Source organism: Chelonoidis abingdonii, chromosome 8 (assembly GCF_003597395.2).
Source record: "Chelonoidis abingdonii isolate Lonesome George chromosome 8, CheloAbing_2.0, whole genome shotgun sequence".
Taxonomy (NCBI): Eukaryota; Metazoa; Chordata; order Testudines; family Testudinidae; genus Chelonoidis; species Chelonoidis abingdonii.
Genome location: NC_133776.1, coordinates 85409784 through 85424042, shown reverse-complemented (window position 1 = coordinate 85424042; position 14259 = coordinate 85409784). Strand labels below are relative to the sequence as shown.

General features: G+C 42.8%; 1 protein-coding gene across 4 annotated transcripts in view; it reads left to right on the top strand.

The window, feature by feature from the left end:
• The window catches only part of ABCB7 (ATP binding cassette subfamily B member 7), a 73527-nt gene extending 62880 nt beyond the window's left edge, over window positions 1-10647 (top strand). For all 4 annotated transcript variants that reach the window (XM_075068798.1, XM_032787417.2, XM_032787419.2 and 1 more), the window contains 2 exons: window positions 2277-2384; window positions 7478-10647. In XM_075068798.1, the coding sequence (XP_074924899.1) occupies window positions 2277-2384; window positions 7478-7696 (327 nt within the window). In that variant the 3' untranslated portion in view covers window positions 7697-10647. The remainder of the gene's footprint in view (window positions 1-2276; window positions 2385-7477) is intronic.
• Window positions 10648-14259: the final 3612 nt, after the last annotated feature.

Here is a 14259-nt window from a genome sequence, read left to right as displayed (position 1 = left end):
CCATGCATTGTGAGGAGCTCCGGTTTCACATCGCGCACTCCATTCCTCCTTTGGCCAGCTCACTAACCGGCAGTATCTGATGAGGCAGGCGTATCCGTTGATGCGTGGATCTTGTTCTTCCCACTGAGCTGCTCTTCAGGACCTTTCTATCCTTTGGTGATACTTGGATGTTGCTGTCTCCTTGCCTCCTCATCATGTTCCATGTGACTGTGGGAGCCAAGTACTTGTAGCTGGTCTGTATGTCTTGCTATGGCCGCTGGTTCCACCCCATCAGTCTTGACTACCTCCCTCTCTTCACTACCATCCAGCCCACTTCTCCAGTCCGAATGACATCCCGATATCCTCACTGTAGATCCGCGTCAGGTGATTAGCGAGTCGATTCGTTCATTCTTACATACAGCTATGTCATCCATGTAGAGGAGGTGGCTGAGTATTCACTTCGAACCTGTACCCGTATCCAGTCCTTATTATGGCTGAGGGGTTTAACCTATGCAGAACAGCACGGGGACAGTGCATCACCTGGTATATGCCGCACTTGATGCCCTGTGCAAGCTGCCTTGATTGACTTCCAGTGTTGTCTCCATATCCATTGACTGCTTGAGGAAGTCCTTAGTGTCCTGTTGACTTGATAGCGCCAGACATTCACAATCCACGTGTGCGGCATTGAGTCTGTAGGCTTTCCTGTAGTCAATCCAGGCTGTGCTCAGATTGGTCTGTCTAGACTTTGAGTCGGGCACTGGCTTATCATGAGCAAATGTGTTGTTCCAAGCCCTTCTGAAGCTGGCTCATGTACTGGCCATGTGCTGTAGCTTGGCAGCTATGATGATAGACTTTCCATGTTGAATTTTATGGGGTTGTGGGGGGCTATGAGATATGGCCGTCTGTCCCCTTCAGGGTCTTTCATGATCAGCACTGTCCTTCCTGTTCTTAGCCAGTTTGGTGGGACTGCTGCTAGCAGCTGTTCATCTGTGCTGCTAGGTGTTCATGCACTGCTGTTAGTTTCTTTAGCAGTAGGTGGGATCATGTCTGGTCAGGTGCTGTCTCAGCTCTCATGTCTTGACCTGCTGCTGATGTCTTCTACTGTGATGTGACTGTTTCTGTTCTGGAGATTGTGTCTCTGTTCAGTCTGCAGCCACTTTTCACTGGTTATGAGTCTTCTCTTCCCTTATGTTCTTCCAGAATGTTCATTTCTGCTGCTGTGGCTCTGCTGTTATTGTTGTTGCACTGCAGTTGGAGTACACCTTGGATGTCTTTGGAGAACAAGGCATTTACTTTTTTGCCTCTGCTTCTCAGTGTATCTCCTTACCTGGTAGCTAGTGCTGTGAGCCTTGTTTAGAGCTCTAGGGCTTCAGATGGAGTCAGTCCTTGTTTTTCAGTAGCCAAGTCTATCCTTAATCTCTACACCTTCTGTAGTCACCAGCTGACAAACTTCTCTTTGAGTCGCCTTATCTTATCCTCCAACCTCATTTCCGGGTACATACTGTTGTCTTGATGTGTAGCCAAGCATCTCCAGGATTACAGAGGCTGTAGCGTATACCAGTTCATTGGTTTGATTTATGATGGTAGTAGGATTGTCAGGAGGCTCTATTGAGCTTCTAACATACTATCTATCTTACTCTCCACTGAGCTTGGTAATCGGTCTGAGGATTGACTGTACTAGTTCTCCACTATCTTATGCCTCATATCAGCTGCTGTGCTCTGCAATGGAGGGTGGCAGTGAAGTTTCAGCTTCAAGTGGTCTGCACATCCACTTGTTCTTCCAGTCGTCTTGAGTCTGGATGTAATGTGGAAGTTGTCTATCTCAAGCTGTGAGCAGCTTCCTCTTTACTATGTTGAAGCGTTGTAACTAGTTGTTCAGTTAAGTTGGATGTAGGTCTTGTTCCATCCACAGTCCCTCATACGTTCATAATTCCCCCTATAGTCTACTGTTATAGCATTCCATCAATTCCCAGTTCTCTTGTCTCGTCCATAATGTTTTCTAGTAGCCCACTTATCGTCAGATGTCCTGGTCTCAACATCTGGCGCGGACCTTGTTAATCCAGGCGACATCCGAGCCGGCATGACTCTCCTTGTTCATGTCACTCTCATATTTGAGGTAGGCAGGTGAAGCGTTAGGGGGTCTTTTGCCCAAGGACCCCTACTGGAAAGTTGGGTACCAACCAGGATTTGAACCCCGGTCTCTCGTATCAAAGGGCGGTCTCCCATATCAAAGGGCGGTGCTCTTAACCACTACGCTATCCAGTCGCGTATATATAATGTACATTTTTAATTTGCAGAACATTCTCAGTGCCATGAGGGACCTGGTGAAGCACAGAACAACTGTTTTCATTGCACACAGATTGTCAACAGTAGTTGATGCAGATGAAATCCTTGTCCTGGATCAGGTGAGAGACTATCACCCTGTGTAATTCAACTTTGACATGATGTGAATGTTTTAGTGACTGTGTGTGTGTGTGTGTGAAATGTACAAATTATTTCTGAATATACAGAACTGAACTGCCTTTGTTGGAAATTAACCATGTCTGAAAAATCTACCCCAAGTTCCTCTTACATAGTCATTTTTCTTGCAACAAATACAACTTATCAGTGGCAGAAATTTAGTGTATCTGTACATATGCATGCCTATGTTTTTATATGTTGTAGTGCAGTTGTATAATACTTTTAACTACATGTAAGTTAGTAGTGTTTTAAGTGGATTACTGTAAATCTGATTCACTGGGCAATCTGGTGCTGATTTAAGGTGGTGTACAATTTACCTCTATTATGGATTCCTGTCATGTTGGATTCCTAATGTGTTCTCCCAATTTATATTTCATTTTCATTACCCAATAAGAGTGGCCAGTTTTGAGATACATCCCTGGTTTCTCACTTTCAGTAGAAAAGAGAGCAGTGTGCTCTGTGTTTCTGCAGATAAAATTGTTGCAGGATTGTTCAATCTAATCATGGTAGAAATCTGACCACCACTCTATTGTGGCTGGGAGCTCTAGAAAATTGTAATTATTCCCTCTGTCTTTCTCTCCATCCCCAAAAAGAGACCCTTTCAATATTTGATTAATATCGCTGTTCAGCTGCCACCTCATACTCTGTCTACACTATGTTCACCTTCCTCTCTATTACAATCTGAGTAACAAAGTTAAAATAAGAGTGCCCTAAAAATCACTTAATAGCTTTTTAAAATTGATATCTCAGTAGATATTCGTCATTTAGGTTTAGTCTGCTGATTATGAATCTTCGTAAATTTACTAGTGTGTGCTGTTCATCTATTTTATTTGCTATTCATATGCTTGAATTCACTGAAGTCTTCAGTGACTAAAATATTAAAATGTGTGTATCGAGAAGAAAATAGATATTTCTTTGGTATGTTAAATGATTGTCCTGGAATTTCTTAAACAAGAAACTTTTCAAGTGAGTTAATGGTATTTCTCAATATCATTGAGATTCAGATGGGAGAGACAAAATTAGATAATGGAGTAAACTCACTACCCACCTGTCTGCTGTTTGCTGCTTTTGCTAAACATTTAAATAGCTAAGCATTTAAATAGCATACATTCATGTGGCTCTACTTTTGTATAAAAAGTCATACCTAGCGCAACGTTTAGTGTGGTTTATAACCATGTGTAATGAGCCAATCCGTGAATTATATAATGTATCACAACACAGTAAGTGTGTGTTCTGTATTATAGTATAATTGTTGGATTTAAAAAGAAACACAATTAAACTAGTTCATTAGTGTTAGCTGAACAGCTGGGATGCCTAGGTTCATCAGTTGTCTTGCTTTTCCAAGCTCCTGCTTCAGTAGATACTGAGTGATATGCTCAGTCAGGCAACATGATGCATCACTCCCTGCTGGCAGGCTGGTTCATGAAACACAGTTGACACTTGTGTGCAGGGTACAGTAATGGCAGCCAATTAAATAAGGATCAGAAAAGGAGAAAGAGCTGGCAAATTGTATAACCGTTTTGCTGCATGATGTAAATATTACATCACAGGGTTGAGTATTTTCTCCTAATGTTAATCAATAAAAGCTACAAATGTGTTTTTGATTTTTATGCAGTCTAATAATTCAGCTTAGTTCTTCGAGTGCTTGCTCAGTATTCCACACTAAGTGTGCGTGCTCGCCACGTGCACCGGTGCCGAAGTTTTTCCCTTAACAGTACCCATAGGGGGAGCGCTGCTGCGACCCCTGGAGTGGTGCCTCTATAGTGTGCTATAAGGGGAGCCGCACGCTCCCCCCACCCTCAGTTCCTTCTTGCTGCCAGTGATGATGCATCGGAACTACCTGCTCCAGCTTTGCTACACCTCATCCCAGAACTCGTTTCGTCGTTAGTAGTACCTGTGTGTGTTAGTCCAAGAAAAGTTTCAGTTTAGTCAGTTAGTTAGTGTTCGGGCCGGGGCTTGCCCCAGGGCCCAGGGTTTAAATCGGACCTGGGCTGGGGGCCCCACATAGGGAACTCACAGACCCAAGGAATGTGGTCAGCCGTGGAGCTGTCCCTTCACATAAATGTCAGGGAACTCAGGGTGATATGCTTAGCCTGTGTGGTGTTCAGCTCACAGCTATATGGCAAAGGCATCAGAGTTCTCACGGACAACACCGCTGCAATGTTTTACATCAACCGGCAGGGTGGGACAAGGTCCTTGGCCCTCTGCCGGGAAGCCCTCAGACTCTGAGAGTTCTGTATAGCCCATGACATGTCCCTGAAGGACTTCCACCTGCAAAGTGTCAACAGCACACAGGCCGATCACTTGAACACTGTTTTCTCCTCCCAGTACGAGTGGTCCCTCAACTCAGAGGTCACTCACCAGCCCTTCTGAGCATGGGGCACTCCCCAAACTGATCTATTTGCGACCCAACAGAACCGCCATTGCCAGGTTCTGTTCCGTGGGGGTGCAGTTGGGGAGGAACACGTCATCAGATGCCTTCCTCCTGTCATGGTTGAGTCAACTCCTTTACGCCTTTTCCCCCATTTCCCCTCATCGGCAAAGTCCTGGAGAAAGTAAAAACGGACAAGGTGCGCGTCGTCCTGATCGCCTCAACCTGGTCCCAGCAACATTGGTACGGGACCCTCCTGGGCTTGCTGGTGGCCCCTCCGCCACCATTGCTGCTCCGCCCAGACCTACTCTCCCAGGACTTACAGCTGCCTCCTCCACTCCAACCTGGCTGCCCTCTATTTGACAGCATGGCTGCTCAATGGCTAGATGCGGAGGAGGCAAGGTGTTCTGAAGGGGTCAGGCGTGTCCTCCTCGAAAGTAGGAAGCCATCCATGCGCCGAGCCTACCTAGCGAAATGGTCCCGGTTCTCCAGGTGGGCAGGCAAGCGGGATACTTCCCCAATGGCTGCCCCGAGCCAACTTATCTTTGAGTACCTCCTTCACCTTAGAACTCAGGGCCTGGCACCTTCCTCCATCAGAGTGCACCTGGCAGCTATTTCAGCATTCCATCTGCTGGTCCAGGGCTGCTCGGTTTTCTCCCACACCATGACCAGGCTTTTCCTCAATGGGTCCTGACCTGCAACGCCCCATACGCAGTCTTTCACAAGGACAAGGTGCAGCTCCGCCCACACCCTGCATTCCTCCCTAAGGTGGTCTACACTTTTCACATGGGCTAGGACATCTTCCTACCTGTCCTCTGCCCCAAACCTCTTGCCCCTAGTGAGGAACACTGCCTCCATACGCTCCATATGCGCAGGGTGCTCGCATTTTATCTGGATCAGACTAAGCCGTCCCGCAGGTCCTCGCAACTCTTTGTTGTTTCAGCCGAGCACATGAGGGGTCAACCTATCTCTACCCAGAGGCTTTCCAGTGGATTACATTGTGCATCTACACATGCTACGACCTAGCAGGGGTTCCTTCACCACCTACCATGAGGGCACACTTGACAAGGGGTCAGGCCTCATCGGCTGCCTTTGTGGCATCAGAGTTCTCATGGACAACACCGCTGCTATCCAGGACATCTGTAGAGCCGCTACCTGGTCCTCGTACACACGTTCATATTGCACTATGCGATTGTCTCCCATGCCAGGGATGATTCTGGCTTTGGTAGAGCTGTGCTTCAGCCAGGGAATCTGTGAACTCCTACCCACCTCCATCAGACATAGCTTGCAATCACCTACTGTGGAATATGCATGAACAAGCACTTGAAGAAGAAAGGACAGTTACCTGTTCCATAACTAGTGTTCTTTGAGATGTGTTGCTCATGTCTATTCCACATCCTGCTCTCCTTCCCCTCTGTTGGAGTTGGTCCAGCAAGAAGGAACTGAGGGTGGGGGGAGTGCACGGCTCCCCTTATAGCACGCTATAGAGGCGCCACTCCAGAGGTCGCAGCAGCGCTCCCTCTACAGGTACTGTTAAGGGAAAAACTTCCGGCACTGGTGCACGTGGCGAACACACACAAGCAACACATCTCGAAGAACGCCAGTTATGGAACAGGTAACTGTCCTTTTTTGGACCCACAGAGATCGCATACACAGTTAGTTGCCAATATAATTTTAGTGACTGAACTTTCTAACATCGGAACAACTGAGGCCTTGTACCAATTTAACTTAAATCTGGTTTTAAATCAATTTGGTTTAATTGCACAAATCCCTGTGTGGACATTCTTATTTTTGGTTTAATAATGCCTTAATTCAGTTTAGCATAAATCTATTCCTAGTCAATTTAAAATAAGTCAAGATAAGGCAGATTTATTTTTATTTTAGAGCGTTCATATGGTATATGCACTAGTTTAATAATTATAATAAATCCTAACTCATATATAGTGCTGAACCTATTTTTAGTTGTATCTCTAGTTTAAACTGGTTCAGTTTTTCATGTAGTCAAGCCATGAACTTTGCCCAACTGAGACCTGAGGTCTACACGTAATTTTTATAACCCAGAGAAGATTGCAGCTCTTCGTCTTTAACATGTAGTGTGGCCGTACATACAGTGCTCCCTCTATCTGAACCTGTCTCTGTGGGTTTCACCTCCTTATTAAAGAGGAGGATTTTGGTGAGTTAACACTGAAAGTGTCGGGCCCATGCTTTCGTCAACTTCATATTCTAGAGCATTGGTTCTCAAACCGTGGGTCGGGACCCCAAAGTGGGTTGCAACCCTATTTTAATGGGGTCATCAGGGCTGGTGTTAACTTGCTTCGACTTGAATCGAAGCTCAAGCCCCACCACCTGGGGCCAAAACCCAAGGGCTTCAGTCCTGGGTGGTGGGGCTTAGGCTTTGGCTTCAGTCCTGGGCAGTGGAGCTGAAGCCTTGTGGCTTCAGCTCTGGCCTCCCTGCCCTGGGCAGCAGGCTCAGGTGTAGGCTTTGCACACCCCCCTCCTCCCTGACACACAGAGTGGACTCAGGCTCTTCTCTTCTCCCTCTCTCCCCCCTTGGGGTCACGTAGTAATTTTTGTTGTCTGAATGGGGTTGCGGTGCAATGAAATTTGAGAAGCCCTGATCTAAAGATCTGATAGCATTCAATCACTAACTTGATATGTATTTTACAGGGTAAAGTTGCTGAGCGTGGTAGCCATTTAGATCTTCTTGCCAGTCCCAGCAGTCTCTACTATGAGATGTGGCACACACAGAGCAGCAAAATACTAAATAGTAACGTCAGCCAGAAATGGGAAGAGAGAAATAACCACATGTCCAAAGAAGAGGAAAGGAAGAAACTACAAGAGGAAATTATCAACAGTGTGAAGGGCTGTGGAAACTGTTCCTGCTAAGTGTGTGATGCAGGATTAAATTTCTGCTGCCGGTTAAAGGGTGATACAAGAGTGACTGAAGCACACCTGTGGTTTGAAAACAAAAACAATTCAGACACTTCCTGGTTGATTTTGGTTTTTTACAGTATCTCAGCACAACATAGCTTCTTTAACCAAAGGGTTTATTTCTACATTGTCAGAATCTCTAATATTTAATGAGGTGCATGAGAGCTTTTGAAAAACTCTCAATTTATTGCTAATTAACAAGACGTATTTTTAGGGAAGTTTCAAACATTTATACATTTTACTGGCAATCACTTGTCAAGTGACCTAGATCATTTCAGCTGGCAAAGATGGAATTATTTGAACTGTATCATTAAGCAGTAAACAGACTTGTTGTTCGTTTATTTTCCACCATTGATGGCTGGTAAAGGAGTTTTATATTTTTAATGTGATTCAGTTAACTTGAATTTGTATGCTAAAAAATAAGATGTACTTAGTTCTATTAAATGACTCTGGCTTGAAATAATGCGTTTCCTTTTTAAGAACAACAAAGCAAAAAACCTTTAGTAGCAAACTCAAATTTGGAACAACTCTGTTCAGTTATTCTTCCAGAAGTAACGTTGCATTTTCCTCTCTGGAAAACTTCATAGTTGTCCCATTAAAGAGGAAGTAATATGCATTTTTAAGAACTATTTAAAATCCCGAATTAAAGAATATTATTTGACATAGCATAAATGCTATAATCCAGAACATTATAAAATCTAGTTTACCCTTTACTTACTTGCCAAGATGCGAGTTCAAGGTTCTGTGTCTTTGAAGTACGTTGTAAGACCACTGCCTCCTGCTTTATTTCAGTCATAGTCCTAGGGAGCAATTAGAGTTCAATAAGGCTAGTTTGTGAAAGAATGGTGTATTTCTATCGTTTTGCACAATTGTATGAGAAATCAACCAAAATATCGTTAGGGCTATTGTCCTAATAACCATATATGTTTCTGTACCCAAAGCCCAGACTTACCACATTCTGAGAAACCTTAAATCTCTCTAAAGCTTGCAAGATCTCCCACAGCTGGGCCCTAAGATTGTATCTGTTTGGGCTTATCTGCATAGGGAAATTTATCGGCATAACTCCACCTTGATATCCTAATTCCATCCTCATATAACTCCCTGCATGGACACTGCTATTCCAGAATAGGAGTACTTTTTTTCCGGTTTAGCTTCTGCCAAAGGCGGAATAAATGTGTCCACAAGGGGCATTATACCAGTTTATAGTATAATTATGCTGGTAAATTTTCCCTGTATAGATAATTAATAACTAAGGCAGGGGCGGGCAAACTTTTTGGCCCAAGGGCCGCATCGGGTTTCCAAAATTGTGTGGAGGGCTGTGCCTCCCCAAACAGCCAGGCGTGGCCTGGCCCCCGCCCCCATCCAACCCCCTTCTCTCCCCGGGACTCCTGCCCCATCCAACCCCCCCTGTTTCCTGCCCCCTGGACCGCACGCTGCCCCATTCAACCCCCTGCCCTTCTGACTTCTCCCCAGGACCCCTGCCCCATCCAACCACCCCTTCTCCCTGTTCTCTGACCGCCCTCTAAACCCATGTCCCTGACTGCCCCCCCAGGACCCCTGCCCCCATTCAACCCCCCTGTTCCCTACCCTCTGACCGCCCTGACCCCTATCCACCACCCTGAACTCCCTTGCCCTCTATTCAACCCCTCCTGCTCCCTGCCCCCTTACTGCGCTGCCTGGAGCACCGGTGGCTGGCAGCACTACAGCCACACCATCCAGAGCACCAGGACAGGCAGCCACGCTGCCCGGCTGGAGCCAGCCATGCCACCGTGCAGCATAGAGCACTGAATCAGGCTGCGGCTCTGCAGCTGTGCTGCCCCAGGAGCTCGCTGCACCGTGACCCAGAGCATTGCGCAGGCGGCCGGGCGAGCTGAGGCTCTGGGGGAGGGGAAACAGCAGGGGAAGGGCCGGGGCTAGCTTCCTGGGGCATGAGTTCAAGGGCCAGACAAGAGGGTCCCATGGGCCGTAGTTTGCCCACCTCTAAACTAAGGGCTTAACTGTGGGAGGAGAACCTTGGATGTTGAACTGAAGTCTTGGCAGCAAAATATTTCAGGTCATCTTAAAGATTTGGTAAGGAATTCGCTTCCTAATAAAACTGGAAATTAACTTCTTCCAAATAAGTAAAATAAAGTAAAGAACAAGATCAAAGCCAGAATTTTCAGTTTTCACTAATTTGGGTGCCCAACTTGTGCTTGATTTTTGTGAAGTTAATGAGAGCTGAAGGTCCTTTTTACCTCTGAAAATTGAGCATCTTCGTGCCTCCAGGTGGACTCTCAGAAACTGAAGAACCCAAAGTTACTGAACACTTATTCAAATGTGACTGCAAGTGTAAATTATTTACTACTTTTGATGTAACATTCGTTTTAGCTGAAACTTTCATCAAGCTAGCTACAAAAAACATGTCCAAGTAAAGGAGGCTGCGCTTTTGATTTCTTCCTTTTTGGTTAGTCTCATTATCTGTTAAAATTATGTAAGAGAAAAATAATCTGTGCCAATACAGACATATACTCAATGAAAAATTACTGTAAAGAGGGTGTCAAAATACAAAGATGAATGACCTTCAGCCGTGGTGTCCAGAAGCAAGGTAAAATCATGGTGATCCATGGTGACAGTTCAGAATTATTTCTGATTAGAGACCTCACTTTTATTTTCCCTAATGGAATGTCTCTTTTTAAAATTCATTTTAGCAGTACAAAGACGACAAACAATATAATCTCAACTGCCAGAAACAGTTAGTAAAGGGTTAATAAAAGTCGCTTTTGAGACTTTTTTCCCTTCATATATGATGTGACTTCAAATAACTCAACTAGATTTTTTAAATTAAATAACCTGTACAGAATCTACTGCTGTATGTACTGAATTATGTACAAAAGCTGTATTTAATAACATTTCAATATTTTCTTAAACACCTTCGTTGCTTTGACCCATTACTTGATGTCTACATGTTTTAGTGATTGTGATGTGAATTCAATTGTGTTGACAAGTTTTCTGAATGGACAATTGCCCACATATTACCAGGTTTATATACGCTGTTCATTGCCTAAAAATAGATCTAACACTGGCGTTATTTTGAAAGTATCTGAAATGAATCAATAATTCCTTTGCTAGAATATATGATGCAGGAAACCTGTTTTGGCAGCTAAGTAAATGCTGTAATGAAACTGACGCGTCTTAATCAATTGCAAAAAGTTTTGCGTGTCAGTGTTCTCCAGGGCTTTGTGTTGTTGCCATTGTAGGAAATGGTGGATCTTTTTAGCCAATAAATACTGTGAAGGTTATTCTGTTAATTTTGTAAAGGGTTTGGAGCAGAGGTGTGGCTATTGCTAAACTGCACATATTGCCATCAGTTTTGGAGAGGGCGGGGAATGTAGAAGATTGGGAAGGCCTCTAAACTGATCTTAATGATGTGAGATTTTTTTCCCCATGTCCGATATGTTCTCCTATACCTAAAAGAGAAGAGAATTTACTTAAAAACAGATAATTGTTGGAAAGTTGGAGGGGTTACAAATTGACTTGGTTTTGCCACTGCTACAGTTCTGTGTTACTCCATCGAACAGATGTGAGACCAAAATGAGTATTATGTCTTGCCTTGTGAGCAGGAATGTCAAAGGAGTCGTAGCAGTTCACTTATTAATCTTCGTGTTTATTAGTGATGTAAAACTTTGGTTCTGAATTTGTTACGGTTGGATTTGTGTGTTCATGTATCATTCATTTACATAGGCTATTCTGAACAGGCATTTTAGGGTTACTTGCTGACCTGAAGAATCACAACTCAGGAGGACTTGAACAAATACAGAGAGGTGTGCCAAGTTTTGCGGCAGAGGATGTCCTGTAAATTAGGGATTTTAACAGTATCTGATGGGAAAATTGGTTCATTTTGAAACCTTCTCATGGCTGCTGTGAACAGCTGTAGATGCTGCTCACGTCAGGGATAGCAGAACTGATGCATCACTGTTCTAAAACAGCATCTTTACATAATGTTTGGAAGTCTTGTAGACTGGGCACAGGTCACCAGTAAAAATTAAACCAGTCCGCTACAGTTCTAAAACCAACACTTGCCATGTTGGCGTGAAAAATTCAGGACTAAATAATGCTACTTAAATTCATTTTTTGTTTCTAGAAGAACTTGCACCTCTTCAATTGTGTTAATTATTTCTATATATGTATACTTGTTTGAGATGCATATCCTAATTGTTTCAAATGACTGCTTCTCAAAGCAAGTATCAGCCTAACAACTCTAAACATCTTGACTTTAGATTTATTTTTTATTCCCAGGCAAAAGCTGTCTGAACAGAGACTATAAAGATAAGTACCTAAATGTCTCTAGTTGTTGTTATAATATGCTACAGTTAGCAAATTTGGGGTTTTTACAAATGTGAATTTATAATTCTCCAGTGCAGGTGGCTTCACAGTTTTATACCCAGCTATTCTGTCACTACTAATCCATAACAACATTTAAATATGTTTGAAATTCAGATGTGAAATTGTCAGTTTTCTTTACAGTATGGGAAAATAAAATGTAAATTGAGTATCTTATCTGTAATGTACAATGTCCACCAAAAGCCAGCTAAAACCATGTTGTATAAACTTTCAGCTGGAAAACTTCTTACCATAACTCCATTGTTAATCTGTGCATAATAATTACTAATTAAATGATTTATCTTGTGAATAGAAATGTGTGTCCTATTGAAACGACACTTACAGCTTTATAGCAGTTCCCGGGAGAAACCAATATTTTGTCAGTAACGTGCTCAGAATAAGAATAAATATGATTTTAATAGCAGCTATGGGAGTGTTGCACTGCATCCACTCAGAAGAGAGCTTCAGATTGTTTCTTAGTAAAAGTAATTGTTTGCAGTGCTCAATAACATCAGTGACGTTGATAGCCAATTATATTGCTTTAGGATAGTATTAAGTAATCAGAAATTTTGGATGATCAGTCAAAGGTAAATTGATATTGTGCACCCAAATTTTCCTCTACCACCCCACCGTACACATTTATTTATTGTTAGAAGAAAAACAAAAACAATTGTTTGACTCCATAAAGAGCTTCCTTATTAACTAGGTTATACTGAAGAAAATCCATGTTCTTAGTAAAACCTTTTTTTTTAGTTTTAAAATCATGTATCATTCATATATTTCTTACATTTACAGCTAAATACTCCCACCCCTTCCCCGTCAACGCCTTCAGCACTTGTTTACAATAGCTGTTGAGCCATATCTCTTGAGACTAAAGTTCTCTACTCACTGTTTCTCTGTGCATCTATAGTTCTAGCTTTCCCATTGGAAATGGAAGTATGAAATACACTTACTGCAACCCAACTTATCATTAGTTGTGCTGATGCATTATGTTGCGCACCCTTCAGCTGAACTAGCCACATGCCTTGGTATCACTTCATTATATAGTTAGTGTGTTTTGAACTCTGCATTGTCTTGCAGAGAGTGCTGTATTACTGGAATGAATGAGAGTGAACCTGAAACGGATTGAGTCTGAATATAGCACCCTCCAGCTGTTATTTCTAAAGTTTCATTTACCACATCTTTTTAATAATAATATGCAGAAATGTTCTACAAATGTTGACTGACAAAAAAAGTGTAGCCATTAATTTGTAGAGGATAAGTTAAAATAAGTATATTTTTTCTCTCCGTGTATCCATGTAACTTCCATTAATGCTAATTTGAGTAACGTGTGCATCAAAGAAAACAGTAACTTAAGATTATAAACTGCTGGATTGTTACATAAATTAGAAATTGTTTTGAGATTACCATGCTTCTCATTTAGAATCTCATTTGTGTTTAAACAGTGGTCTCAGATGTGGTGCTCAATGTTTTGTTGATTCTTCTGTTCCGCAGTGGAGAATTTCCTGTGTCTTTCATCTTACATTTATCAGATGGTAGTTTGGTCCATTGGAACATCTGAAAAGTTTTTAAGCATTTTTTTTTACATGTTTTGCTAGGGGTTATGGCTCAAGCGAACACAAGTTGCTAGGAGTTTTGACACTGTCTGTATCTTTACTGCCTTCTAATAGGAAAATCAGATTTCTTGAGAAGGAGAGTGGGATCTTTATTTTCAAAAGCCCCAAAGTGAAGCCTAAATTGGTGGATTCAGCAGTAGTATTGTATATAGGTGCACCCTGAAGTGTGATGGTGTTGGCAAAATACTGCAATTACTAAAGTGTTTTAAAACTACAATTACAGTCATCAGAGTTGTTGGCTCCATTCACTGTGTGCTTATTTTTTTAAATTTCTGAAGTACCCTGTGAGACAAGGTGGGTGAGGTAATCTTTTATTGTACCAACTTCTCTTGCTTAGAGAGACATGCTCTCGAGTTTACACAGCTCTTCTTCAGGTCTGGAAAATGTACTTTGAGTGTCGCAGCTAAATACACAGTGGAACAGATTGTTTAGCATATAGTAGTCAGAATACATTTCCAGGGATCATTCAGGGTGAAGTGGCCTGTTAACACCTTTCCAGTCATGGGAGGGGACAGGATTTAGTGGGTTTTAGATTGGATTTAT